At 47.0% G+C, this 26,926-nt stretch overlaps 1 protein-coding gene across 2 annotated transcripts in view; it reads left to right on the top strand.

The window, feature by feature from the left end:
- The first annotated feature begins 1,282 nt into the window (after positions 1-1,282).
- eogt (EGF domain-specific O-linked N-acetylglucosamine (GlcNAc) transferase) overlaps positions 1,283-26,926 on the top strand; it is a 36,939-nt gene continuing 11,295 nt past the window's right edge. The window contains exons 1-12 of one of the 2 annotated variants that reach the window (XM_031900230.1): positions 1,283-1,420; positions 10,289-10,392; positions 12,373-12,591; positions 14,045-14,145; positions 14,951-15,059; positions 15,338-15,432; positions 16,728-16,832; positions 19,905-20,011; positions 20,943-21,046; positions 25,165-25,257; positions 25,532-25,603; positions 25,905-25,991. In XM_031900230.1, the coding sequence (XP_031756090.1) occupies positions 12,388-12,591; positions 14,045-14,145; positions 14,951-15,059; positions 15,338-15,432; positions 16,728-16,832; positions 19,905-20,011; positions 20,943-21,046; positions 25,165-25,257; positions 25,532-25,603; positions 25,905-25,991 (1,077 nt within the window). In that variant the 5' untranslated portion in view covers positions 1,283-1,420; positions 10,289-10,392; positions 12,373-12,387. 2 annotated transcript variants of the gene reach the window in all.

Here is a 26,926-nt window from a genome sequence, read left to right on the forward strand (position 1 = left end):
CCCCTCATCCAGTCCTGCAGCACCCCAGCCTCTCCCCTCATCCAGTCCTGCAGCACCCCAGCCCCTCCCCTCATCCAGCCCTGCAGCACCGCAGCCTCTCCCCTCATCCAGTCCTGCAGCACCCCAGCCTCTCCCCTCATCCAGTCCTGCAGCACCCCAGCCTCTCCCCTCATCCAGCCCTGCAGCACCCCAGCCTCTCCCCTCATCCAGCCCTGCAGCACCCCAGCCTCTCCCCTCATCCAGCCCTGCAGCACCCCAGCCTCTCCCCTCATCCAGCCCTGCAGCACCCCAGCCTCTCCCCTCATCCAGCCCTGCAGCACCCCAGCCTCTCCCCTCATCCAGCCCTGCAGCACCCCAGCCTCTCCCCTCATCCAGCCCTGCAGCACCCCAGCCTCTCCCCTCATCCAGCCCTGCAGCACCCCAGCCTCTCCCCTCATCCAGTCCTGCAGCACCCCAGCCTCTCCCCTCATCCAGCCCTGCAGCACCCCAGCCTCTCCCCTCATCCAGTCCTGCAGCACCCCAGCCCCTCCCCTCATCCAGTCCTGCAGCACCCCAGCCTCTCCCCTCATCCAGTCCTGCAGCACCCCAGCCCCTCCCCTCATCCAGCCCTGCAGCACCGCAGCCTCTCCCCTCATCCAGTCCTGCAGCACCCCAGCCTCTCCCCTCATCCAGTCCTGCAGCACCCCAGCCTCTCCCCTCATCCAGCCTGCAGCACCCCAGCCTCTCCCTCATCCAGCCCTGCAGCACCCCAGCCTCTCCCCTCATCCAGCCCTGCAGCACCCCAGCCTCTCCCCTCATCCAGCCCTGCAGCACCCCAGCCTCTCCCCTCATCCAGCCCTGCAGCACCCAGCCTCCCCTCATCCAGCCCTGCAGCACCCCAGCCTCTCCCCCTCATCCAGCCCTGCAGCACCCCAGCCTCTCCCCTCATCCAGCCCTGCAGCACCCCAGCCTCTCCCCTCATCCAGCCCTGCAGCACCCCAGCCTCTCCCCTCATCCAGTCCTGCAGCACCCCAGCCTCTCCCCTCATCCAGCCCTGCAGCACCCATTCTAAAAGTCAGCACCCATCCTAAAAGTCAGCACCCAGCCTCTCCTACCATCCAGCCACCCAACTTTCCCTTCTGTTTCCACCCAAGCAGAGTTGCCTTCATTCTAATACACGGATCGCTATGAGTGTTACCCCCTCCCAAACTATTAGAGCAGGACCCCAAGCAACTCCCACACAGTTACCCTACTGTCTCCCCATCAGACAGAGTCCCAGCTCTCCCCTCCCCTCCCCGCCCACTGCGAGTTCCAGCCCCGCCCACTGCGAGTTGCAGTCCCGCCCCCCAGCCGGCTGTGACGCCGGGCCGGTTCCTTCCCCTCACTGTGCGCCGGGAGCAGCTGGTACCGGGGTGATGCGGCCGGACAGACGGGCTGCCAGGTACTCGGGCTGTGGGTGGAACCGGGGCGCGTTGGGCTGGTGGGGGCCCGGGGCTTGTGTTCCCCCCGGTGCCCGTTATGATTCCCGGCTGAGCGCAGAGTGGGGCAGTGTCCCCTTACCTGCCCGGGGGGGAGCCCTTCCCTGGGAGGGGGGGGGGGTTGTTTATCGGGGTCCCCAGAACCAGCAATTCAGGGGAGAACCCGTTATGTCCTGTTACAGTGTGTATAGCGGGGCTGGCTCTGTATAGTATGGGGAGAGGGCTGTGTAACTGTGTGTAGTAAGGCAAGGCTGTGTAACTGTGTGTAGTAAGGCAAGGCTGTGTAACTGTGTGTAGTAAGGCAAGGCTGTGTCAGGGCAAGGCTGTGTAACTGTGTGTAGTAAGGCAAGGCTGTGTCAGGGCAAGGCTGTGTAACTGTGTGTAGTAAGGCAAGGCTGTGTCAGGGCAAGGCTGTGTAACTGTGTGTAGTAAGGCAAGGCTGTGTAACTGTGTGTAGTAAGGCAAGCTGTGTCAGGGCAAGGCTGTGTAACTGTGTGTGTAGTAAGGCAAGCTGTGTAACTGTGTGTAGTAAGGCAAGCTGTGTCAGGGCAAGGCTGTGTAACTGTGTGTGTAGTAAGGCAAGGCTGTGTAACTGTGTGTAGTAAGGCAAGGCTGTGTAACTGTGTGTAGTAAGGCAAGCTGTGTCAGGGCAAGGCTGTGTAACTGTGTGTAGTAAGGCAAGGCTGTGTCAGGGCAAGGCTGTGTAACTGTGTGTGTAGTAAGGCAAGGCTGTGTAACTGTGTGTAGTAAGGCAAGGCTGTGTAACTGTGTGTAGTAAGGCAAGCTGTGTCAGGGCAAGGCTGTGTAACTGTGTGTAGTAAGGCAAGGCTGTGTCAGGGCAAGGCTGTGTAACTGTGTGTAGTAAGGCAAGGCTGTGTAACTGTGTGTAGTAAGGCAAGGCTGTGTCAGGGCAAGGCTGTGTAACTGTGTGTAGTAAGGCAAGGCTGTGTCAGGGCAAGGCTGTGTAACTGTGTGTAGTAAGGCAAGGCTGTGTCAGGGCAAGGCTGTGTAACTGTGGTGTAGTAAGGCAAGGCTGTGTCAGGGCAAGGCTGTGTAACTGTGTGTAGTAAGGCAAGGCTGTGTCAGGGCAAGGCTGTGTAACTGTGTGTAGTAAGGCAAGGCTGTGTCAGGGCAAGGCTGTGTAACTGTGTGTAGTAAGGCAAGCTGTGTCAGGGCAAGGCTGTGTAACTGTGTGTAGTAAGGCAAGGCTGTGTAACTGTGTGTAGTAAGGCAAGGCTGTGTCAGGGCAAGGCTGTGTAACTGTGTGTGTAGTAAGGCAAGCTGTGTAACTGTGTGTAGTAAGGCAAGGCTGTGTAACTGTGTGTAGTAAGGCAAGGCTGTGTCAGGGCAAGGCTGTGTAACTGTGTGTAGTAAGGCAAGGCTGTGTAACTGTGTGTAGTAAGGCAAGGCTGTGTCAGGGCAAGGCTGTGTAACTGTGTGTAGTAAGGCAAGGCTGTGTCAGGGCAAGGCTGTGTAACTGTGTGTAGTAAGGCAAGGCTGTGTAACTGTGTGTAGTAAGGCAAGGCTGTGTCAGGGCAAGGCTGTGTAACTGTGTGTAGTAAGGCAAGGCTGTGTCAGGGCAAGGCTGTGTAACTGTGTGTAGTAAGGCAAGGCTGTGTCAGGGCAAGGCTGTGTAACTGTGTGTAGTAAGGCAAGGCTGTGTCAGGGCAAGGCTGTGTAACTGTGTGTAGTAAGGCAAGCTGTGTCAGGGCAAGGCTGTGTAACTGTGTGTAGTAAGGCAAGCTGTGTCAGGGCAAGGCTGTGTAACTGTGTGTAGTAAGGCAAGCTGTGTCAGGGCAAGGCTGTGTAACTGTGTGTAGTAAGGCAAGGCTGTGTAACTGTGTGTAGTAAGGCAAGGCTGTGTCAGGGCAAGGCTGTGTAACTGTGTGTGTAGTAAGGCAAGCTGTGTAACTGTGTGTAGTAAGGCAAGGCTGTGTAACTGTGTGTAGTAAGGCAAGGCTGTGTCAGGGCAAGGCTGTGTAACTGTGTGTAGTAAGGCAAGGCTGTGTAACTGTGTGTAGTAAGGCAAGGCTGTGTCAGGGCAAGGCTGTGTAACTGTGTGTAGTAAGGCAAGGCTGTGTCAGGGCAAGGCTGTGTAACTGTGTGTAGTAAGGCAAGGCTGTGTAACTGTGTGTAGTAAGGCAAGGCTGTGTCAGGGCAAGGCTGTGTAACTGTGTGTAGTAAGGCAAGGCTGTGTCAGGGCAAGGCTGTGTAACTGTGTGTAGTAAGGCAAGGCTGTGTCAGGGCAAGGCTGTGTAACTGTGTGTAGTAAGGCAAGCTGTGTCAGGGCAAGGCTGTGTAACTGTGTGTAGTAAGGCAAGCTGTGTCAGGGCAAGGCTGTGTAACTGTGTGTAGTAAGGCAAGCTGTGTCAGGGCAAGGCTGTGTAACTGTGTGTAGTAAGGCAAGGCTGTGTAACTGTGTGGTAGTAAGGCAAGCTGTGTCAGGGCAAGGCTGTGTAACTGTGTGTAGTAAGGCAAGGCTGTGTCAGGGCAAGGCTGTGTAACTGTGTGTAGTAAGGCAAGGCTGTGTAACTGTGTGTAGTAAGGCAAGGCTGTGTCAGGGCAAGGCTGTGTAACTGTGTGTAGTAAGGCAAGGCTGTGTCAGGGCAAGGCTGTGTAACTGTGTGTAGTAAGGCAAGGCTGTGTAACTGTGTGTAGTAAGGCAAGGCTGTGTCAGGGCAAGGCTGTGTAACTGTGTGTACTAAGGCAAGCTGTGTCAGGGCAAGGCTGTGTAACTGTGTGTAGTAAGGCAAGCTGTGTCAGGGCAAGGCTGTGTAACTGTGTGTAGTAAGGCAAGGCTGTGTAACTGTGTGTAGTAAGGCAAGCTGTGTCAGGGCAAGGCTGTGTAACTGTGTGTAGTAAGGCAAGGCTGTGTAACTGTGTGTAGTAAGGCAAGCTGTGTCAGGGCAAGGCTGTGTAACTGTGTGTAGTAAGGCAAGGCTGTGTCAGGGCAAGGCTGTGTAACTGTGTGTAGTAAGGCAAGGCTGTGTAACTGTGTGTAGTAAGGCAAGGCTGTGTAACTGTGTGTAGTATGGCAAGGCTGTGTCAGGGCAAGGCTGTGTAACTGTGTGTAGTAAGGCAAGGCTGTGTCAGGGCAAGGCTGTGTAACTGTGTGTAGTAAGGCAAGGCTGTGTCAGGGCAAGGCTGTGTAACTGTGTGTAGTAAGGCAAGGCTGTGTAACTGTGTGTAGTAAGGCAAGGCTGTGTCAGGGCAAGGCTGTGTAACTGTGTGTAGTAAGGCAAGCTGTGTCAGGGCAAGGCTGTGTAACTGTGTGTAGTAAGGCAAGCTGTGTCAGGGCAAGGCTGTGTAACTGTGTGTAGTAAGGCAAGGCTGTGTAACTGTGTGTTGTAAGGCAAGCTGTGTCAGGGCAAGGCTGTGTAACTGTGTGTAGTAAGGCAAGCTGTGTCAGGGCAAGGCTGTGTAACTGTGTGTAGTAAGGCAAGGCTGTGTAACTGTGTGTAGTAAGGCAAGCTGTGTCAGGGCAAGGCTGTGTAACTGTGTGTAGTAAGGCAAGCTGTGTCAGGGCAAGGCTGTGTAACTGTGTGTAGTAAGGCAAGGCTGTGTAACTGTGTGTAGTAAGGCAAGCTGTGTCAGGGCAAGGCTGTGTAACTGTGTGTAGTAAGGCAAGCTGTGTCAGGGCAAGGCTGTGTAACTGTGTGTAGTAAGGCAAGGCTGTGTAACTGTGTGTAGTAAGGCAAGGCTGTGTCAGGGCAAGGCTGTGTAACTGTGTGTAGTAAGGCAAGGCTGTGTCAGGGCAAGGCTGTGTAACTGTGTGTAGTAAGGCAAGGCTGTGTCAGGGCAAGGCTGTGTAACTGTGTGTAGTAAGGCAAGGCTGTGTCAGGGCAAGGCTGTGTAACTGTGTGTAGTAAGGCAAGGCTGTGTCAGGGCAAGGCTGTGTAACTGTGTGTAGTAAGGCAAGGCTGTGTCAGGGCAAGGCTGTGTAACTGTGTGTAGTAAGGCAAGCTGTGTCAGGGCAAGGCTGTGTAACTGTGTGTAGTAAGGCAAGCTGTGTCAGGGCAAGGCTGTGTAACTGTGTGTAGTAAGGCAAGGCTGTGTAACTGTGTGTAGTAAGGCAAGGCTGTGTCAGGGCAAGGCTGTGTAACTGTGTGTGTAGTAAGGCAAGCTGTGTAACTGTGTGTAGTAAGGCAAGGCTGTGTAACTGTGTGTAGTAAGGCAAGGCTGTGTCAGGGCAAGGCTGTGTAACTGTGTGTAGTAAGGCAAGGCTGTGTAACTGTGTGTAGTAAGGCAAGGCTGTGTCAGGGCAAGGCTGTGTAACTGTGTGTAGTAAGGCAAGGCTGTGTCAGGGCAAGGCTGTGTAACTGTGTGTAGTAAGGCAAGGCTGTGTAACTGTGTGTAGTAAGGCAAGGCTGTGTCAGGGCAAGGCTGTGTAACTGTGTGTAGTAAGGCAAGGCTGTGTCAGGGCAAGGCTGTGTAACTGTGTGTAGTAAGGCAAGGCTGTGTCAGGGCAAGGCTGTGTAACTGTGTGTAGTAAGGCAAGGCTGTGTCAGGGCAAGGCTGTGTAACTGTGTGTAGTAAGGCAAGCTGTGTCAGGGCAAGGCTGTGTAACTGTGTGTAGTAAGGCAAGCTGTGTCAGGGCAAGGCTGTGTAACTGTGTGTAGTAAGGCAAGGCTGTGTAACTGTGTGTAGTAAGGCAAGCTGTGTCAGGGCAAGGCTGTGTAACTGTGTGTAGTAAGGCAAGCTGTGTCAGGGCAAGGCTGTGTAACTGTGTGTAGTAAGGCAAGGCTGTGTAACTGTGTGTAGTAAGGCAAGGCTGTGTCAGGGCAAGGCTGTGTAACTGTGTGTAGTAAGGCAAGGCTGTGTCAGGGCAAGGCTGTGTAACTGTGTGTAGTAAGGCAAGGCTGTGTCAGGGCAAGGCTGTGTAACTGTGTGTAGTAAGGCAAGGCTGTGTCAGGGCAAGGCTGTGTAACTGTGTGTAGTAAGGCAAGGCTGTGTCAGGGCAAGGCTGTGTAACTGTGTGTAGTAAGGCAAGGCTGTGTCAGGGCAAGGCTGTGTAACTGTGTGTAGTAAGGCAAGGCTGTGTCAGGGCAAGGCTGTGTAACTGTGTGTAGTAAGGCAAGCTGTGTCAGGGCAAGGCTGTGTAACTGTGTGTAGTAAGGCAAGGCTGTGTAACTGTGTGTAGTAAGGCAAGGCTGTGTCAGGGCAAGGCTGTGTAACTGTGTGTGTAGTAAGGCAAGCTGTGTAACTGTGTGTAGTAAGGCAAGGCTGTGTAACTGTGTGTAGTAAGGCAAGGCTGTGTCAGGGCAAGGCTGTGTAACTGTGTGTAGTAAGGCAAGGCTGTGTAACTGTGTGTAGTAAGGCAAGGCTGTGTCAGGGCAAGGCTGTGTAACTGTGTGTAGTAAGGCAAGGCTGTGTCAGGGCAAGGCTGTGTAACTGTGTGTAGTAAGGCAAGGCTGTGTCAGGGCAAGGCTGTGTAACTGTGTGTAGTAAGGCAAGGCTGTGTCAGGGCAAGGCTGTGTAACTGTGTGTAGTAAGGCAAGCTGTGTCAGGGCAAGGCTGTGTAACTGTGTGTAGTAAGGCAAGCTGTGTCAGGGCAAGGCTGTGTAACTGTGTGTAGTAAGGCAAGCTGTGTCAGGGCAAGGCTGTGTAACTGTGTGTAGTAAGGCAAGGCTGTGTAACTGTGTGTAGTAAGGCAAGCTGTGTCAGGGCAAGGCTGTGTAACTGTGTGTAGTAAGGCAAGGCTGTGTCAGGGCAAGGCTGTGTAACTGTGTGTAGTAAGGCAAGGCTGTGTCAGGGCAAGGCTGTGTAACTGTGTGTAGTAAGGCAAGGCTGTGTAACTGTGTGTAGTAAGGCAAGCTGTGTCAGGGCAAGGCTGTGTAACTGTGTGTAGTAAGGCAAGGCTTTGTCAGGGCAAGGCTGTGTAACTGTGTGTAGTAAGGCAAGGCTGTGTCAGGGCAAGGCTGTGTAACTGTGTGTAGTAAGGCAAGGCTGTGTCAGGGCAAGGCTGTGTAACTGTGTGTAGTAAGGCAAGGCTGTGTAACTGTGTGTAGTAAGGCAAGGCTGTGTCAGGGCAAGGCTGTGTAACTGTGTGTACTAAGGCAAGCTGTGTCAGGGCAAGGCTGTGTAACTGTGTGTAGTAAGGCAAGCTGTGTCAGGGCAAGGCTGTGTAACTGTGTGTAGTAAGGCAAGGCTGTGTCAGGGCAAGGCTGTGTAACTGTGTGTAGTAAGGCAAGGCTGTGTCAGGGCAAGGCTGTGTAACTGTGTGTAGTAAGGCAAGGCTGTGTAACTGTGTGTAGTAAGGCAAGGCTGTGTCAGGGCAAGGCTGTGTAACTGTGTGTAGTAAGGCAAGGCTGTGTCAGGGCAAGGCTGTGTAACTGTGTGTAGTAAGGCAAGGCTGTGTCAGGGCAAGGCTGTGTAACTGTGTGTAGTAAGGCAAGGCTGTGTAACTGTGTGTAGTAAGGCAAGGCTGTGTCAGGGCAAGGCTGTGTAACTGTGTGTAGTAAGGCAAGCTGTGTCAGGGCAAGGCTGTGTAACTGTGTGTAGTAAGGCAAGGCTGTGTAACTGTGTGTAGTAAGGCAAGCTGTGTCAGGGCAAGGCTGTGTAACTGTGTGTGTATGGAATGAATACAGGAGATAAACCAACTATAACATTCTCCCTAAGTTCTGAATGGAGCTGCCTGAACCCTTTGGTCAGATTTGGGTCAGGCTGCTAATTCCAGGCTCTGGGCTAAAGAGCTGACTATGCGCGGCCTCCTCACACAGGCAGTTCTCCATAACTCTTATTCTGATGCACAGAGGGATATTCTGAGACAATTTGCAATTGGTCTTCTTTTTTTAGTTTGTTGTGTTTTTTTTTTAATAATGGAGCTTTTTGTTTAGCAGCTCTCCAGTTTGGCATTTTAGCAGTGATGTGGTTACTAGGGGCAGGTACGTGCCTAGGGCGCAATAGTGGGAGCGCTAGTCACTCCTAGTCTGGGCCCTTGTACCCCCACTGCCCGACTGGCCCTGCACTGTGCCTACGTATATAATATGTATATAGCCCTGTATTAGTGATGTGCCAACCCTAATTGGCCCACTCCCAACCCAAACTTGGCCCGACCCGGCGAGCTGTTACTAATTATATGAGAATAAGGTGCCAGCTGGTGGCAAGTTATGGCTGCGGAGAGTTCGGCCGAACCCGTCTGGCCATTGGGCAAACCCACGAGTGCAGTAGGAGTCGGGGCTGCTGGCACATTACCAGGGTCGGACTGGGCCGCCGGGACACCGGGAAAAATCCCCCAGCTCTAGTGGGCGCTCCCCCTGCCCAACCGCTCCTGCCCTGATGCTATGGGCACGGGCACCTGCAGGGCCCCCGGTGGGCCCTTCACCCCCAGTCCTGCACATTACTATACTGTATGCTGCACTTTGTTTAAATACAGACCCTCCCCACCGCGGACCCCATTCAAGGGCTATTAAGTTGCCGGCTTGGACAAAAGGGGCCACATTGGCATATTTTATCAACCCTGATTCAGTTGGGACAGTCCCAAAACTCAGACCCCACAAGGGCCTGGGTCAAAATATGCTGCCTAAAGCGACCAATCAGATCTTTCTTTTAGTCTCCTACCTTGTCTGCCTTGCGTGTTTCCTCACAGGCCTGTTAGTCAGCCGGCTTCTGCTACATTGTTTCAATAGTCAGAACCGCCGGAGCAGAGACCATACAGGAACCGGCAGGCGCTGCTTTTTAGTAGCAGTTACATTCAGACACAAAGTTTATTGGGAAGAAGCTTAGAATTCTATTTTCTTTCATTTGACATCAGTGTCGGACTGGGCCGGGAAAAATCCCAGTGGGCCCCGGCGGCCCAGACCCGACCCTTGCCGGCGCTCCCCCAGCCCGACTGTTCCTCCCCTGATGCGTTAAACTTACCCGAGCTCAGGGGAGGACGTCGGGTGGGGGACCCTGTGGGGGATGGGGGTTAGGGGACGTGGTGCCGGCGGGGGCACTTTCAGTGACCCTGGGGCAGGAGCAACGGTGGGCCCTGCACCCCCCAGTTTGACATGATACATTCTGGTTTTTAACCCCTCTCATCTTCCCAACGTACAGTTTTCAGCATCTGCACTGGCTAGCAGAGGGTGCTGGGAGTTTTAGTTCAGTACTGCTGGAGGGGTAGGTTGGGAGTTATACCCTAAGTTTATTACCCTTAGAGTGAGACATAGAAAGCAGGGAATGGGGGGGGGGGCTGCTATTTTATAGACACCTGATTATTATTATTAACATTTATTTATAAAGCGCCAACATATCCCGCAGCGCTGTACAATAAGTGGGTTACATACATTGGACATACAGAGTAACATATAAAGCAATCAATAACCGATACAAGAGGAGAAGAGAGCCCTGCCCAAAAGAGCTTACAATCTACAAGGAGACATACAGAGTAATGTATAAAGCAATCAATAACCGATACAGGAGGGGAAGAGAGCCCTGCCCAAAAGAGCTTACAATCTACAAGGAGTAACATATAAAGCAATCAATAACCGATACAAGAGGTGAAGAGAGCCCTGCCCAAAAGAGCTTACAATATACAAGGAATTGCGTTTGTAAATGAGTCGTGTCTTCTTGGTTACAGCGCCGCCCTGTAGCTCACCGGCTGTATTAGCGCCGCCCTGTAGCTCACCGGCTGTATTAGCGCCGCCCTGTAGCTCACCGGCTGTATTAGCGCCGCCCTGTAGCTCACCGGCTGTATTAGCGCCGCCCTGTAGCTCACCGGCTGTTTTAGCGCCGCCCTGTAGCTCACCGGCTGTATTAGCGCCGCCCTGTAGCTCACCGGCTGTATTAGCGCCGCCCTGCTGCAACATATCTGTTTTGCAATAATGCAAGCTTCTATTTTCCTTTTATAGAGTCCCTCGGTTGTACATTTGGTGCCTGTCGCTGGAACCCAGGTGACACAACATCGTCCCATCCGCAGAAGCATCACCCGCGAGCGGCTCAAGCAACATTAAAGGTCTGCAACCCTCTTAAAGGGGCGGTTCACCTTTGAGTTTACCTTTAGTATGATGTAGAGAGTAATCTTCTGGGACAATTTGCAGTTGGTCTTCATTTTTTTATTATTTGTAGTTTTTTTTTTTTAGATATTTCAATAACTGTTCAGCAACTCTCCAGTTTGGAGTTATAACTGCTATCCGGTTGCTATGGTCCAGATTACCTTAGCAACCAGGGAGTGGTTTGGAAGAGAGATTAATATATGAGTAGGAGAGGGACTGAATAGATAAAACAAGTTATAAAAAGTAACAATAACAATAAAACTGGAGCCTCACAGAGCAATAGTTTTTGGCTGCCGGGGTCAGTGACCCCCATTTGAAAGCTGCAAAGAGATTGAAGAAGAAGGCAAATAATTTAAAAACTATAAGAAAGAAATAATGAAGACCAATTGAAATGGTGCTTAGAATTGGTCACTCTAAAACATACTAAAATTAAATTAAAGGTCAACCACTCTTATAACTTTTAATCTTCTGAACCCACCCTTACTGTACTGTACACACTGCACAATCACAATCTTTCTGGGTTATAAAGGATATAAGTATCTGTATGCATCAGGTATGGCCACTATCTGAGCACCCATGTTTAAAAGCAAAGCAGGTCGGACTGAGCACACTGAGCACGTGCAGTGCCACTGACACATAAAGGATGGTCCAAGATGGGGAGCTGCTGTGACCATTACTGATATAGGGCTGCCCAACCTCTGGGCTGCTGCAATAAGTTTAGTATATAAAATACAGCATTTCTAGCCAGATTCTTTTTTAGGCTTTAGTTACCCTTTAACTTTTAATCTCAATATCAGCAGCAGAATTTGCAGGACCAGGGCAGCTATCAAAGTTTGCTGAGCTGTAAATCAAGGGAGTTGCCCATAACTGGGGCTGATAAAGCCGGCCCTTATATCAAAGTAAGGCTGACATCTGGCGCGGGGCAAGTTATTGGAAGGTTTGTTAAGGGATCAGATTCAAGATTATATTCCGGATAATGAGATTATAAGGAGGAATCGGCGCGGTTTTATGGGGGACAGATCATATCTGTTTGTGATAAGGGAAATAGGAAGTCGGACATTGGGGTGGCAGGAGTGGGAGGAGGGTGTTGTTACTATCTATGCTCGGGGTAGGGCTCCAATGGGTTTCCACAGGGTTCTGTAGTTTTATTCATTAGCATTCACATGAGAAGATGAGAGGTTAAAAGTCTTAGGGGGTTATGCAATAAATGATACTAAGTAGCTCAGGAGCAAGAACCCATAGCAACCGGTAGAATTTACTGGTCACCTGTTGGAAAGTAAACATCTTATTGGTTGCTATGGGTTACTGCTCCTGGGCATCTAAGTGCCTTTTATTACATATGGGGGTTAATGTGCCTTACTGTGAGGCCGGGAAGTTGTGGAATTATTCCCCCCAAAGCAGCTGAACTGGCAGATATATTAGACAGCTTCAAGCAAGGGTCAGTATGGCCTATTCTTAGCAACTTTTCATTTGGTCTTCATTTTTTATTTCTTATAGTTTTTGAATTATTTGCCTTCTTCTTCTGACTTTCATATGGGGGTCACTGACCCCGGCAGCCAACAACCTATTGCTTTGTGAGGCTACAATTGTATTGTCACTGCTACTTTTTATTGCTTATCTTTCTATTTAGGCCATCTCCTATATTCAAATGCCTGTCTCTTTCAAACTGTTACCTGGTTGCTAGGTAACTCAGACTCTAACAACCAAATAGTGCCTGAAATGCCTAACCGGAGTGCAAATAAAAATAGGGTTACATGGAACCTAGAAACAGGCTGGTACTCCCATGTCAGTGTGACTTTAAAGGTTAAATACGTGAGTTTTTTTGTTCGGAATTTTCTATGGCCCCTCAGTTATTCCCATTAAACAAGATAGATCATTGATAGGATTAATGGGGAAACCAGACTGAAACTAATGGGCCCTCCCGCTTCTTTGTATTTCAGATAGGACCCGTTGCCATGGTGCCCCTGTGGTTACTATTGCTGTTCCACGTAATCCATTTCAGCCACGGAAATGAGATCGATTCTGCCGCCAGCAATGGATCTGCCCTGTCGTACCATTATGGGAAGCTGTACCTGCCAGATGATCATATTCCATATTATCTGCACAGTAACAGGCACATCGCTGCCCTCTGCCGCCGGGATCCGCACTGTCCCTTTAAAGTAAGTTTATTTGTCTGGGGGGTGGCAGCGTCATGATATTTAATGTAATAATATGGTTTGGAACAGTTCCCTAAGCCCCGCCCCCTGTTCCCCTGCTGATTGGCTGACTACTTTGTGACTCAAATAAACTGTAACAGTAGTCGCCTGTCCTCAGCCTGCCTTCAGCCTGCCTCCTCCCAATCCCACAATTCCCTGCACACGTGATGCCAATAAGGAAAGGAACATCCCAGTGCACTGCATTGTGGGTTATGTAGTTCCTGCATGCTGTCTGTAAGCTGGGGAGAAGTTATTACAATTTGTAACATCAATGTTTTAGTCCCTCCTCCCCTGCCAGGATTTCAAATGAGGCAGAAAGAGAAGAACTGTTTTGCAGCTGGATTTCAGCATATAAAAATGGGATTTATTCCTACTTTGTAAAGGAACAGATTACAGGGATAGGGATATTAGGGGTTTCTGTGTTGTGTGGGGCTCTTTAACAGATTTTGGTTTGGAGGAGTTCCCCTTTAAAACACTGCTTTGTGTCTAAAAAAAAAGTGATCTGATTCCAGAAAGGGAAATTCAATTTTAGTATGATATAGAGTAAAAAACGACCTTCGTGTTTCTTAAAAAGAATTGGTGATGTTGAGCAAAAAAATGTTTTACTTTACAGGGGGTCCCTTTTCATGGTTGTATAGGGGAACCCATATCTCATGTCACCCTATCTGTCGCCCTTCTGGCAAAGGAGCCATATTTGTTGTTGTCATGAAATATATATATATATTGCATAAACCTGCTCATATGTAAAACCCTGTTTCATCTAAATAAACCATTTTCATAAAAATATACTTTTTTAGTAGTATGTGCTGTTGGGTAATCCTAAATAGGAATTTTTCATTTTAAGAATTAAGGGCCGCCCCCTGGGATCATAGGAGTCACAGTGCACACAAACAAGCCAAGGCACACATACATGCTAGGCCCCATCAGCCAATGAATGGGCAGAGTTCTGCCTTTTGCTCCCACACTACTTCCTGTTACAGTTAGAGCTGCATCACTTCCTGTCAGCTGATCTCAGAGGGAGCACACAGCCCATCACTAAATGGTGGCTCAAGGGAAAGGATGTAAAAGGGCAATATTTACTGATATATATATTCCAGTTTGGGGAGATTCTTTACTAGGTCACTTAACATAATGAAATGTTGGTTAGGTATTCATTCTGGGGGTATAGTTTTCCTTTAATAGCCTAATTAGAGAGGGGACATTTACCCTTTACTTTTAAACACACTGAGGAAGGCCTGTCCCATTTAGTTTCAGTACATTTGCACTGGGTCGCGAGTAGATGTTTATCCCTGTGTGGGTGCTGAAGGGGCTTGGCACCCAGGCTGTTACTGCATGGTGAGGCTTGTCCCAATCCAATTGTAAGATCTATAAAAAGGTGTTTGCATACGTGTGCCCAGTGTTTGTGTTTGTTTTGTAGCAACACCTACAGAATCTGAATTCCTGCTGGGGATATGAGAAGTCCTGCACTAAAGGCCACGGGTATAGTTACCCGGTGTGTGACCAGGTTGACTTCGGTTGGTAAGTTTTTAGCAGTTATTCTTTTTCCCACCCAGTCACATTGGGTGTAGAAGGAGAATTCAGCCTATAGGATACACTCTGGCTCCTACAATTACTGGGTGAGTCGGGGTGTCGGGTTCTCTGCTGGGCCCTTAGTGGCCCCATCGGAAAGCACAATTGCTCACCAGTTAGTAGAATAGGAGAATGGGCCAGTTAGTTGGGTTATTAGTTAGTTAAGTTGGGTTGAAAAAGACCAAAGTCCATCAAGTTCAACCCCCCTAATCGAACCCCAGTGCGCACACACACACACATTTATATAGACCTATCTGTACACTCACATACATAAACCAGATATACCAACATCAATACTAACTGTAGATTTTAGTATCACAATAGCCTTGGTGCACTGATCGTTTATATGGAAAAAAGATCCCCACTATCTGCCTATAATCCCCTGTAATGTAATTGTACAGAGTAATCATGTCCCCTCGCAAGCGCCTCTTTTCCAGAGAAAACAACCCCAACCTCGACAGTCTAACCTCATAGTTTAACCCTTCCATCCCCTTAACCAGTTTAGTTGCAGTCTCTGCACTCTCTCCAGCTCATTAATATCTTTCTTAAGGACTGGAGCCCAAAACTACCCCCCATACTCAAGGTGAGGCCTTACCAGGGACCTATAAAGGGGCAAAATTATGTTTCATCCCTTGAGTTAATGCCCTTTTTTTAATGCAAGACAGCACTTTATTTGTTTTATTCGGTTTAATATAATAACTAGTTGTTCAGTATGGCACTTTCTAATGGATGAGCTTCCCTGTGCATTTGGCAGGGCCAAGACTATAGAAGAGTCCCAGGAAGTGTTCTGGAAACAGGCGGACTTTGGTTATGTGAAAGAGAGATTGGCTGAGACCCAGATATTATGCCGCCCCCAAGAACAGGTAAGGAAGTGAGAGAGGGAATGGCCTGGGCAGAACAGACATAGAAAGGGGCACATAGATTGGGTTGTATAAGTGAATGAGAGGATAGATATAGGGGAGAGAGTTCAGCCAACCAGGATCAATGACAATATTTTGTTGCCCCAAATACTATTTTGTAAATCACAGATTCCCCAAATCCTTTCTTTTACTCTGAACCCCAGAGAGGCAAATGGGTGGGCGCTAGCTGTGCATTTAATGCTGGTATTGTTATTTCATGGTTATTTTATGGCTTTCCCTAGGGAGATTCCATGTTGGCCTGTTCCAGAAACCTCCAGCACTGCAGGGCCACAAACCTTTACCTGGACCTGAGAAATCCCAGGAGAGGACAAGAAAAGTTAGTAGCACCAATTGTCTATCGGATAGTACATTTGTCTTTGGGATAGTAAATTTGCAGATTTTATTTCCATATAAAGCTGGGAAAACTGGTCAGCAATGAAACGGATCAGGTTTGGCCAGGCTGGAATGGCCCCCTACACGTCTCAATAAGCTGCTGAAGGGTCTAAGCCGGCTGCTTTGTATAGCCAGCTTAAATTAGCCACCTTTATATTTTAGTATGTTATAGAAAGGCCTATTCCTAGCAATTTTGCTAATGTTCTTCATTGTTTATTCTCTATACTTTTTAAATTATTTTCCTTCCTTTTCTGCCTCTTTCCAGCTTTTCAAATGGGGGTCACTGCAGCCAAGACTATTACTCTGTAAGGCTACAATGTTATTGTTATTGCTACTTTTTATTACTTATCTGCCTCTACAATACTTATTCCTGCCTCTTATTCAAACCATTGCCTGGTTGCTAGGGAGAATCATACTCTAGCAACCAAACAGTTGCTGAAGAAAACTGTACTGGAGAGTTATAATTGGACAATAACTCTCATCATCTCTCGAGAGTTGTGGCTTACTAAAGCTGGCCTTAAAGGTTCAGGTATAGGACCCGTTATCCAGAATGCTCAGGACCAATGGTATTCTGGATAAGGGGTCTTTCCGTAATTTGGATCTCCATACCTTAAGTCTAATAAAAAATCAATAAAACATTAGTTAAACCTAATAGGATTGTTTTGCATCCAATAAGGATTATTTATATCTTAGTTGGGATCAAGTACAGGTACTGTTTTATTATTACAGAGAAAAGGGAATCATTTAACCATTAAATAAACCCAATAGGGCTGTTCTGCCCCAATAAGGGGTAATTATATCTTAGTTGGGATCAAGTACAGGTACTGTTTTATTATTACAGAGAAAAGGGAATCATTTAACCATGAAATAAACCCAATAGGGCTGTTCTGCCCCAATAAGGGGTAATTATATCTTAGTTGGGATCAAGTACAGGTACTGTTTTATTATTACAAAGAAAAAGGGAATCATTTTTAAAAATTAGAATAATTTGCTTATAATGGAGTCTATGGGAGACAGGCTTTCTGTAATTCGGAGATTTCTGGATAACGGGTTTCCCGAGAAGTGATTCCATACCTGTACTGATAAAACTGTATGAAACAAAGTACAATTTTCAGGACTTCCAGACGATTCCGACCAATATGAATTTGCAATGGATATTAGTCTGTTTGTTGGTCGGACAGGCCGCAGCTTCTCTTCTTGTCTGGTGATATATAATGATATTTATTCTCTTCCTGAAAGCTTTAAGGAAGACTTCCTGCAGGAAGGGGAAATCGGAGGACGCTGCAACCTCGATAAACAGGCGTTATTGTCCCAAGGAGCCTGGAAGAGCCCTTTGCAATCTTGGTAGGTTCCGCAGACTCCTCTTTAATCTCCTTCTTTCCCTTTCTATTTAATACTAAGGAATTGTTAGCTGCTGACCTAATTGTGATTTTCACCATTGTAACGAGTTTCCTTCTAAGGAAGATGACACCGGTAATTAAACACCCACATTAGAGCTCAAAGCCTGAAAGGGACTAATGAATTCCATTGCAGGGACAGGGGCACAATCGATGGAAGCAGTTGGCGTTCGGTTGGAGCAGCTATTGATTGTGTGGGTTGAAGGCTGAGAAAGTGACGCGCCAAAGATGTGAGGCTTTGGGGTGATTTAGAATTGTTTTCCCTTTATTTAAAAACCTCCCTGATTGTAGTTGAAGGAAACAGCGATTGGGTTTTCCTGCTCTAAAATTGACATTATCTCATGTTTGAAGGGCAGGCGATGCTAGAATGAAAGTAATAGCAGGCTAGAATGTCAGCTCCTAATTGCGAGTGGAAGGCAAATGTGGGCAGTGGCGCTGAGGGACTTCATGTTTGATTGTGTTTTATGGTGTATAATTGCTCCTAATTGGGCACACAATTAGTATATATAGATGCAGATGTGTAGAGAAGGGAAGTTTTGTTGGCACAGTTAAGTTGGCTATACACTGTTTGGCGAGGCCACCAATTGAGCAAATCTTTCCCTCGATATGCCCACCTTGGGTGCACGATTTTGTGCTAAAGCGATTGTGTGGCTCTAGGGCCAAATGATCGCATTGCAATGCTGGGAATAGGAAAAGTCAGGTGAGGATCACATCAGTGAGCCAATGCGGTCCCCGATTAAGCCTGTCTGATTGACATCTGGCCAATTTTTGGGCAGATATCGGTCGGGAAGGCCTCTTGAAAAGGCCCCATATTCGGGCAGATAAGCTGCCAAATTGGTCTTAAGGACCTGAATTGGCAGCTAAAATCTGCCCATGTATTAGTTATATCCTATTGCTTACTGGCCTATATGTACATGTATTTATGCAATCTGCTGGGAGTGGGTGCTAAACCCTTGGAAGGGTAACTGGGGGATGCATTGTTCTCTAAAAGACATTTTTGGAGAGCAGGGGAGTCCAATATTTTACTTTCTGTCTCTTTGTGCCTGGGAGAGAGAAGAGGAATAGTGGCGCATTATGAGGACATTTAAGCCCATTCATTGTGTTGTGCAATGTACTACAAGGGCACTGGCATCTATGGAGTGTAGTGTTGTCCCACTTGCAGAGTGAATTTGCCTGGCTAAAGAGGGCTTTGTAGGGTATTTGGGGGCTGTTCAACAGCGGTATAAGTAGATGTTACTGGGCTACAGCAAATTCAATTTAGGCCCCCCAAAACATTAGTAAATTGCCCAATATATATTGAAATTTCTCATTTATTTAGGGACCTTCAGGGCCCCCCGGCAGGCTCTGCTCCCTCTATAGTAACGCCCCTGCTGTTCAAAGTAATCCCAGGATTTGGTACCAGTTACGGTGTTAGCCAAGTTCTGAGATGTAGTAGGATAATGAAATATTTGCTTTTGTTTTCTAACTTGTAGGTGACCGTTAAAATCTAATTGCTTCTTGGTTGCTATGGGCAACATCAGTGATGATGTTGGCTTACACTCTATAGTAAATATTCCCCCTGGATGTAATGATAATACTAGAGATGTGCTGGGCTTCTGTGCAATGTACTAATGGGTGCACTGGCTCTACTGCAACTTATCTGGGACAGTGGGCAGTGTGCTGCCAGAGTACATGAAAGTTTTAAAGGTGCCATTTAGTCCTGTATGGGGGCATCCGGCATCGACAATATGGCGCTGTGTAATGCAATGACGGGGCCCAGGGCAGGTAGGGCTGGCACAGTTCTTCAGGGACAGCCATCTAGAGCAGACAGGAGTCTTAAACTGCCACATTATTTATTAAATACCGGTTTAGCACAAATCTGCTCAATCTGTGTTAAACAACAACAACTGGCAGATGGAGCAGTGTTGGACTGGGGTGTCCAGGGCCCACTGGGGCTACCAACTCAGGGGCCCCCCACGCCAGGGTTCCAGCTTTTTTCTTCCCTCGTCAGACACGCTGCCAGCCTCCAACTGTCCCCTTCAGCCCAAAATGGAGGGGAGCGCTCAAAGAGTGTGGGGGGGCGGGCTTGGGTCTGCCGGGCCCCTAATGACCGGGCCCACAAATTTGGAGAGAGAAAGGAGAATTTCATAGTGAAACCCTCTCATGAATGTACGGGTGCAGGTGAGCTAAGGTGGCGCTCTCTATCTTTAAACCAAAGAGAGAAGGAAAAAAAATTGATTTTTGCAAATCAATGTTCCTTAGGGATTCAGGGCACCACGGAGGAGCGCGGCAGAGACTGCGTTACTGACAGACACAGCTCCCATACTGAGATACGGCAATAGCACTCGGTCTCACCAGAGGAACAATGAGATTACACTGAAGAGCTCTTTATGCAATCAATACCTGGTTAAATAGGTTTTTTAGATGTCTCCCCATCACCTGCACTGTGGGCGAGTAATAACATGGTCCGTAGAGCCTGGGAGTCTCGCATAGGAATGAGACATCTGCTCCGCGGCGAGTAATGAAGGTCTCAGGCATGGGAGGGCGCAATATAATGTGTTACAAAAGTAATCAATTCTTAGCATGGATTTGCTTAGTGGGCTGTATGGCTATTTGTCCAGGAGTGGCTGCTAAGGTAGAACACCCTAGCAATGAGTGATTCAGACATTCAAATGGAAGATTGGACAGAAGACACATTTAGCTTTATCACTTGTGTCTTTTTTATTTCCAGGGTCAGTGACCCAAGTGCATTTAAAAAATGGATAATAATGAAGACCAATTAAGATCAATTTCCATTGATCTACTCACAAATTATAAAGCTATACCCTCATAGAGTACAGTCAAGGGAAATAATAAGATAGGTTTCATCCATATATATATGTATATATATATATTGCAGTCATGTAGGGATGGCACAATGTCTGCCCATCTTGCATTTGTTGGGCAGTTGCAGCACTGCCTCACAGGGAAAATATGTGAGATGATCAATTTGTGAATGAGCCTTACCTTCCCCTTTAATAATGTTTCTTTCCCTCTCTAGGTTTGCTGAGTTGCAGTCCTACAGCTCCTTAACATTTAAGCCTGTAGAAGATGCCCATTGTGATATCATCATAGACAAGCCGACCTACTTCATGAAACTGGATGCCGGTGAGCAAAGATTGCAAATTGCTCTTGTCCTCTGCCTCCAACACAGCGTTGTGTGTGTGACCATTTCGTCTCACTCTTTATGTCCCACACAACACAGAAACCCCTAATATACCTACTGTAATCTGTTCCTTACATATACAAATAGCATTTTTATAGGCTGAAATCCAGCTGCAAAACAGTTCTTCTCTTTCTGCATCATTTGAAATCCTGGCAGGGGAGGAGGGACTAAAACACTGATGTTACAAATTGTAACAACTTCTCCCCAGCTTACAGACAGCATGCAGGAACTACATAACCCACAATGCATTGCACTGGGATGTTCCTTTCCTTATTGACATCATGTGTGCAGCAGGGGATTGTGGGATTGGGAGGAGGCAGGCTGAAGGCAGGCTAAAGACAGGCGACTACTGTTACAGTTTATTTGAGTCACAAAGTAGCCAGCCAGACCAGCAGGGGAACAGGGGGCGGGGCTTAGGGTTTAGATTATTACATTAAATATCATGAAAGGGCTCCAAAAGTTTCTTGAAATTTATGTTCTGCCAAAAGCTTGTTGTGTTTGGGTGCAGTTCCCCTTTATCTTTGGGAGTAAGACATTTTTCAGAAGCAAATATTGAAACAGCAATTGCCCTATTGGGTCACCTATACCCCCCTACAGTTACTGCTGTTACACTGCAAATAGGGGGCATTTATCTGTTTTTCTGTTCTCTGGTTCTGACTCATGAATCAATGCTGCAGAAGTCTGTTTTGTGCCAGGTCTGTGAATCGGCTGCTTTCTGCTACATTATTATATTAATGAGTGTGTCTGTGACTGTCATGAATGTTGGGGCCACGGAGTCACGAATGTGGGATGGCGAATGTCCCGCTCGGCGCCAATCAGTGTAGGGACAATAGTTCATGGCGCGCCAGTAATGCTGTGTCTGTGCACTTACAGGTGTCAATATGTATCACCACTTCTGTGATTTTGTCAACCTTTATATCACCCAACACGTCAACAATTCATTCAGCACTGACATCAACATTGTTATGTGGACCACAGTAAGTACCAGCGCCCCGTGCCCAGAACCACTGGGGGGAACGGCCGCCCCTTGGGCCAGTCTAAAGCTACTATAGTCAGAAGCTTATGGTTCATGCAGTTTTAGGCAGGGTTGGACTAAGGTGTGCAGGATGCTGCTGCCCCGGGGGCCCCCCGCACACCCCCAGGGGCCCCGCTGCCTGCCCAAACTGGCACCACTTGGTTGTTTTTTCTTCCAGGAACAGGGTCGAACTGGGAAAAACCTGGTGGGCTCCACCGACCCAGACATGATCCGCGCTGATCTCCCTGCCCTGATTGCACTGAAGAAAAGTATAATGTACACATGTTCCGGGGAGGGAGATCAGCGGGGATCCGCTCTGGGTCGGCAGGTTTATCCCAGTCCAACCTTGTTCCCGGGGGGGGGGTAAAAACAACCAAGTTGTGCCAGTTTGGGCTCGGTATAGAAAGGGTTACAATATTGCAAAGGCTCCTCCCACTGTATCACCTATTAATATATTGCAGAATGTGGCTTTATTCTACCAGGGTTGCATTAAAAAAGGTAATTTACTGCATTTGGTCTTGCTAGGGTTAAAAGTGCTGTTTTGTAGGCAAAACCTATATTAAGGGTTTTAAAGCAACTGCTGTAATTTTTTATTACTAAGCCAAAGGTATGGGACCTGTTATCCAGAATGCTCGGGACCTGGGGTTTTCCAGATAAGGGATCTTTCTGTAATTTGGATCTCCATAGCTTAAAAAAACATTTTAATATTAAATAAACCCAATAGGATTGTTCTGCCCCCAATAAGGGGTAATTATATCTTAGTTGGGATCAAGTACAGGTACTGTTTTATTATTACAGAGAAAAGGGAATCATTTAACCATGAAATAAACCCAATAGGGCTGTTCTGCCCCAATAAGGGGTAATTATATCTTAGTTGGGATCAAGTACAGGTACTGTTTTATTATTACAGAGAAAAGGGAATCATTTAACCATGAAATAAACCCAATAGGGCTGTTCTGCCCCAATAAGGGGTAATTATATCTTAGTTGGGATCAAGTACAGGTACTGTTTTATTATTACAGAGAAAAAGGAATCATTTAACCATGAAATAAACCCAATAGGACTGTTCTGCCCCAATAAGGGGTAATTATATCTTAGTTGGGATCAAGTACAGGTACTGTTTTATTATTACAGAGAAAAGGGAATCATTTAACCATGAAATAAACCCAATAGGGCTGTTCTGCCCCCAATAAGGGGTAATTATATCTTAGTTGGGATCAAGTACAGGTACTGTTTTATTATTACAGAGAAAAGGGAATCATTTAACCATTAAATAAACCCAATAGGGCTGTTCTGCCCCCAATAAGGGGTAATTATATCTTAGTTGGGATCAAGTACAGGTACTGTTTTATTATTACAGAGAAAAGGGAATCACAGGTATTCTATATTCAAGTTTAGGTGGGAAGCTGGGATTATTGGTTTTATTATGTATTATACAACAGTAATAGGGAAGGACCAAAGCAGATATTTCCAATAAATTTGGCATTTTTCGGCTGCTGGTCAGACAGCAATGGGAGCAAACATGGGAGAAGCCCATTAATATTGTCGTATCTTTCAGCGTGAGAACAGGAAGCAGCGTCTCCTGTTTGTGGCTCAGTTACCGAAACAGGTTGGTCACGAGCCAAGTGGCGCCCTGGGAACAGATTCCGAGACTCGCCCACCCACTCCCTGTCATTTTCTAGGGTCGCTAAAATCTCGAGGTCAGTTTTCCCCTGAGGGCATTGCGAGCCTGGAGCTAAACATTGTAATGAGGCCCTACCATGGAAGAAAGATTCCTATTTAGTTTAGTGAAAATAATAGGCTCTGGTTTAGGAGAGAAATAGGACTGTGTTGCAGAATGCATCTACATTTACATTTTCACCCCTGGCTAATGCATGCTTTTCCTGAACACTTGCACTTATTGGATAGAAAAGCACACAGGACAGTTATTTTATGTGATTGTGTGTTGGGTCCTGGCCTATTCTATCTGTGCCTGGGACTTTGGCCCCAGATTTGAAGGGCCTTTATTATTATTAACATTGATTTATAAAGCGCCAACATATCCCGCAGCGCTGTACAATAAGTGGGTTACATACATTGGACAGAGTAACATATAAAGCAACCAATAACCAATACAAGAGGTAAAGAGAGTCCTGCCCAAAAGAGCTTACAATCTAGAATCTTTATCTGACTTATTCTTAAAACCACAATGGCAACGGAAGATTTGGCAACAAGTTATTGACACTCTCCCTCTTTTCCCTTCTTACCCAGAACGGTATGGAGGAGGCAGGAGAATGAATATAAGACTATAATATACTGTATAATGTAATAAAAGGCACTAAGTTTGCCCAGGAGCAGTAACCCATCAACAGGTACATTCTACTGGTCACCTGTTTGAAAGCAGACGCCGTATTGGTTGCTATGGGTTACTGCTCCTGGGCAAACTTAGTGCCTTTTATTACATATGGGGGCAAAATCCTTATCTGGTGAGGCCTGTGTGTGGCCTGCTTTATATACAGCTACCCCAGGCCTGCACCACAGTTCATACTTATGTATTTATGGATGATAAACTGTGCCCTAGAACTGTGCTGTGTTTTTAAGGTATAATATCAGGATTTTATAGTCCTAAATAGAGAATATTTTCCCTTAGGACTAAAGAGCAGGTGAATGCTGGGAGTTTTATTTTAGTAGAACTGGGGCAGGCGTCTCACATCACAATGTTCTTTATTCCCTATGTGTTGTGTTGTTGGTGTGTGTGCCTAATCCGTCAGTGAGACTGGGGGCCCGGGGGCTGCCGGGGGGCTTGTGTATCCCATCTGGCAGGATGTAGGAATTAGGAACCTTATCTCACTCTCACAGTCAGTTATTTAGGATTTCCCCCCTGCCCTCAGTGTATTTTCATCCATGCCACCGTCACAGTGATATTCCACTGATATAGAATGGCCCTGTAGGTGTAGGCAGGGGCCTTAGTGAGCATTTCTGCTGTTCTGTTCCAATTTTGGATTTGGGTGGAACATTATTTTGACTGATGTGCTGGAACCCTGACCCGGCACAATATACCTCTAGGTGCCTGATGATGATAAGGGGCAACTCCCAGCAAGGCATTACATGGGACTCTCTTACTCATATGGGCCCTTGCTAAATAGGGCAGGGAGGGTCCCCCTCATATGCAACAACTGTACAGATACAGAAGAGGTTATTAGGTTATTAAACACTCAAACTATTATGCCATGTTAGCCTTTAGTCATTTCTGGGGTGGCCACAGAGAATGGCATTTATTACTATTATTATTATTATTATTATTATTATTATTATTGTGATTGGATTAGTGGAAGAATACATATGCTGAGGACTTCCCATACCAGTCAGTTGAACTGAAGAAGCTGCTCGGATGAGCAGTGAAACGTCTTCAGTGATTACTTAACAAGTCCAGTTGCTTTAGATTTATTTATACTAGATATACCATGACCTGGATGAATGAAAATCTTCATAGTCATATTATTATTAACATTTATTTATAAAGCGCCAACATATGCCGCAGCGCTGTACAATAAGTGGGTTTCATACATTGGACATACAGAGTAACATATAAAGCAACCAATAACCGATACAAGAGGTGAAAAGGCCCTGCCCAAAAGAGCTTACAATCTACTTGGAAAATAGAGTGAGCTGCGATCCCTTCCATTGTGGCCCCTACACTAAGCAAATAATGCCTAGGGAGTACTTACCCCACTAATTCACCCACTAACCCAAACTGCCCTTGCTGTATATCTTTATAAACCCTGGGGGGTACTACGTGTATGTATATAAAATTTTGGCAGCCCTGTCTAGACTACTACCCCAACTATCACTTTCCTACCGACCTCTGGGTTCCTGGCAGACACTCCCCTTTGGAACAATCCTGGAGGGGATAGAGGATGTTGGCAAAATCATATATTCTTTGGGACATCGGCAAAAAGTCAAAATAGAAGTCATGTGGGGGAGATCTTGCCTCCCCCAGGTTCTGGTTATAAGGTTATATGTGGTTTGGCTCGGAGCGGCCCAGGATCATTAGGAAAGAATGGTAATATCAGTATCCCGTATTTCTGTCTTTCTGTGCAGAGCGTGTACGGATACGGCGATTTGTTCAGCGACACGTGGAAAGCTTTCACGGACTATGACATCACACATCTGAAAGCCTATGATAACAAAAGAGTAAGTACCTACAGACTGATGCCCCTATCCAAGGTCTTCATTCTTTAAATGCCTGGTTGCCCCAAATGGCCGAGGGAAGGCAACTTTTAAGCCAAAAAACAAACAAATATGTCCTTTAGACAATCATTTACTCTTAAGTCAGTTCCTATACTCTCTGGTAAATAGTCACCCCCATACTCCCATGTAAGAGTCTGAACCAAGGGAATAATGGGTGCCCCCATTGCTGCCCCCTGTGTTGGAAATATTTCTACTGATTTGCCTCTCTGTGCCTTAGGTGTGCTTCAAGGATGCGGTGTTTGCCTTGCTTCCCCGAATGAGATATGGCCTGTTCTACAATACTCCATTGGTACGCTTCCCCTTTAAACATATTGGTATGGTTGGTAGGTCTTTCTGTCAAATTTATTTTTCAATTATTAAGTACAGAATTAGTGCAGCGCTTGCTAATACCCTGAAGTCTGTTTAAAAAAAAATCTGCATTTATTCCGCTCAGTAAAAGCTGCCATATTGTATGCCTGTGCAGAATTAAGTTTAGCAGTTCTCTCTAGGCAGCCAGAGTGACAGTGCCCCTAGTGGTCATAAGTAGAAGCTCAATGGCAAATATGAGTTCTAATAAAAGCTGTTAATGTGGAATTTCATTATAATTTCAGATATCGAACTGTCACGGGAGCGGATTATTCCGAGCATTTTCTCAACATGTTCTCCATAGGCTGAATATTACTCAGCAACTGCCCAAGGTAGGGCCCGGTGTGTGTAACGTGCAACTGACTGCAGTTTGTATGTATGTATGTATGTATATCTTTATTTATAAAGCGCTACTTATGTACGCAGCGCTGTACAGTAGAATACATTAATACAAACAGGGGGTTATTAAGATAATAATAGATAAATACACAGTATTACAATAAATACAAATAAATAAAAGATACAGTTTAGATAAGAGTCAAAGACACAAGAGGATGGAGGTCCCTGCCCCGTAGAGCTTACAATCTATATACAAACTCCTTGTTTCATGGCAAGGAGTTTGTATGCTCTGCCCGTGTCTGTGTGGGTTTCTCTGGGTACTCTGGTTCCTCCTACACCCCAAATACATACAGGTTAATTGGCTCTGATAAAACAGCCTCTAGTGTGTGTGAGTGTGATAGGGACCTTAGATTGTAAGCTCACTGGGGCAGGGACTGATGGGAATGTGATAGGGACCTTAGATTGTAAGCTCCACTGGGGCAGGGACTGATGGGAATGGGATAGGGACCTTAGATTGTAAGCTCACTGGGGCAGGGACTGATGGGAATGGGATAGGGACCTTAGATTGTAAGCTCACTGGGGCAGGGACTGATGAGAGTGTGATAGGGACCTTAGATTGTAAGCTCACTGGGGCAGGGACTGATGGGAATGTGATAGGGACCTTAGATTGTAAGCTCACTGGGGCAGGGACTGATGGGAATGGGATAGGGACCTTAGATTGTAAGCTCCACTGGGGCAGGGACTGATGGGAATGGGATAGGGACCTTAGATTGTAAGCTCCACTGGGGCAGGGACTGATGGGAATGTGATAGGGACCTTAGATTGTAAGCTCACTGGGGCAGGGACTGATGGGAATGTGATAGGGACCTTAGATTGTAAACTCACTGGGGCAGGGACTGATGGGAATGTGATAGGGACCTTAGATTGT

Source organism: Xenopus tropicalis, chromosome 4, assembly GCF_000004195.4.
Source record: "Xenopus tropicalis strain Nigerian chromosome 4, UCB_Xtro_10.0, whole genome shotgun sequence".
Taxonomy (NCBI): domain Eukaryota; kingdom Metazoa; phylum Chordata; class Amphibia; order Anura; family Pipidae; genus Xenopus; species Xenopus tropicalis.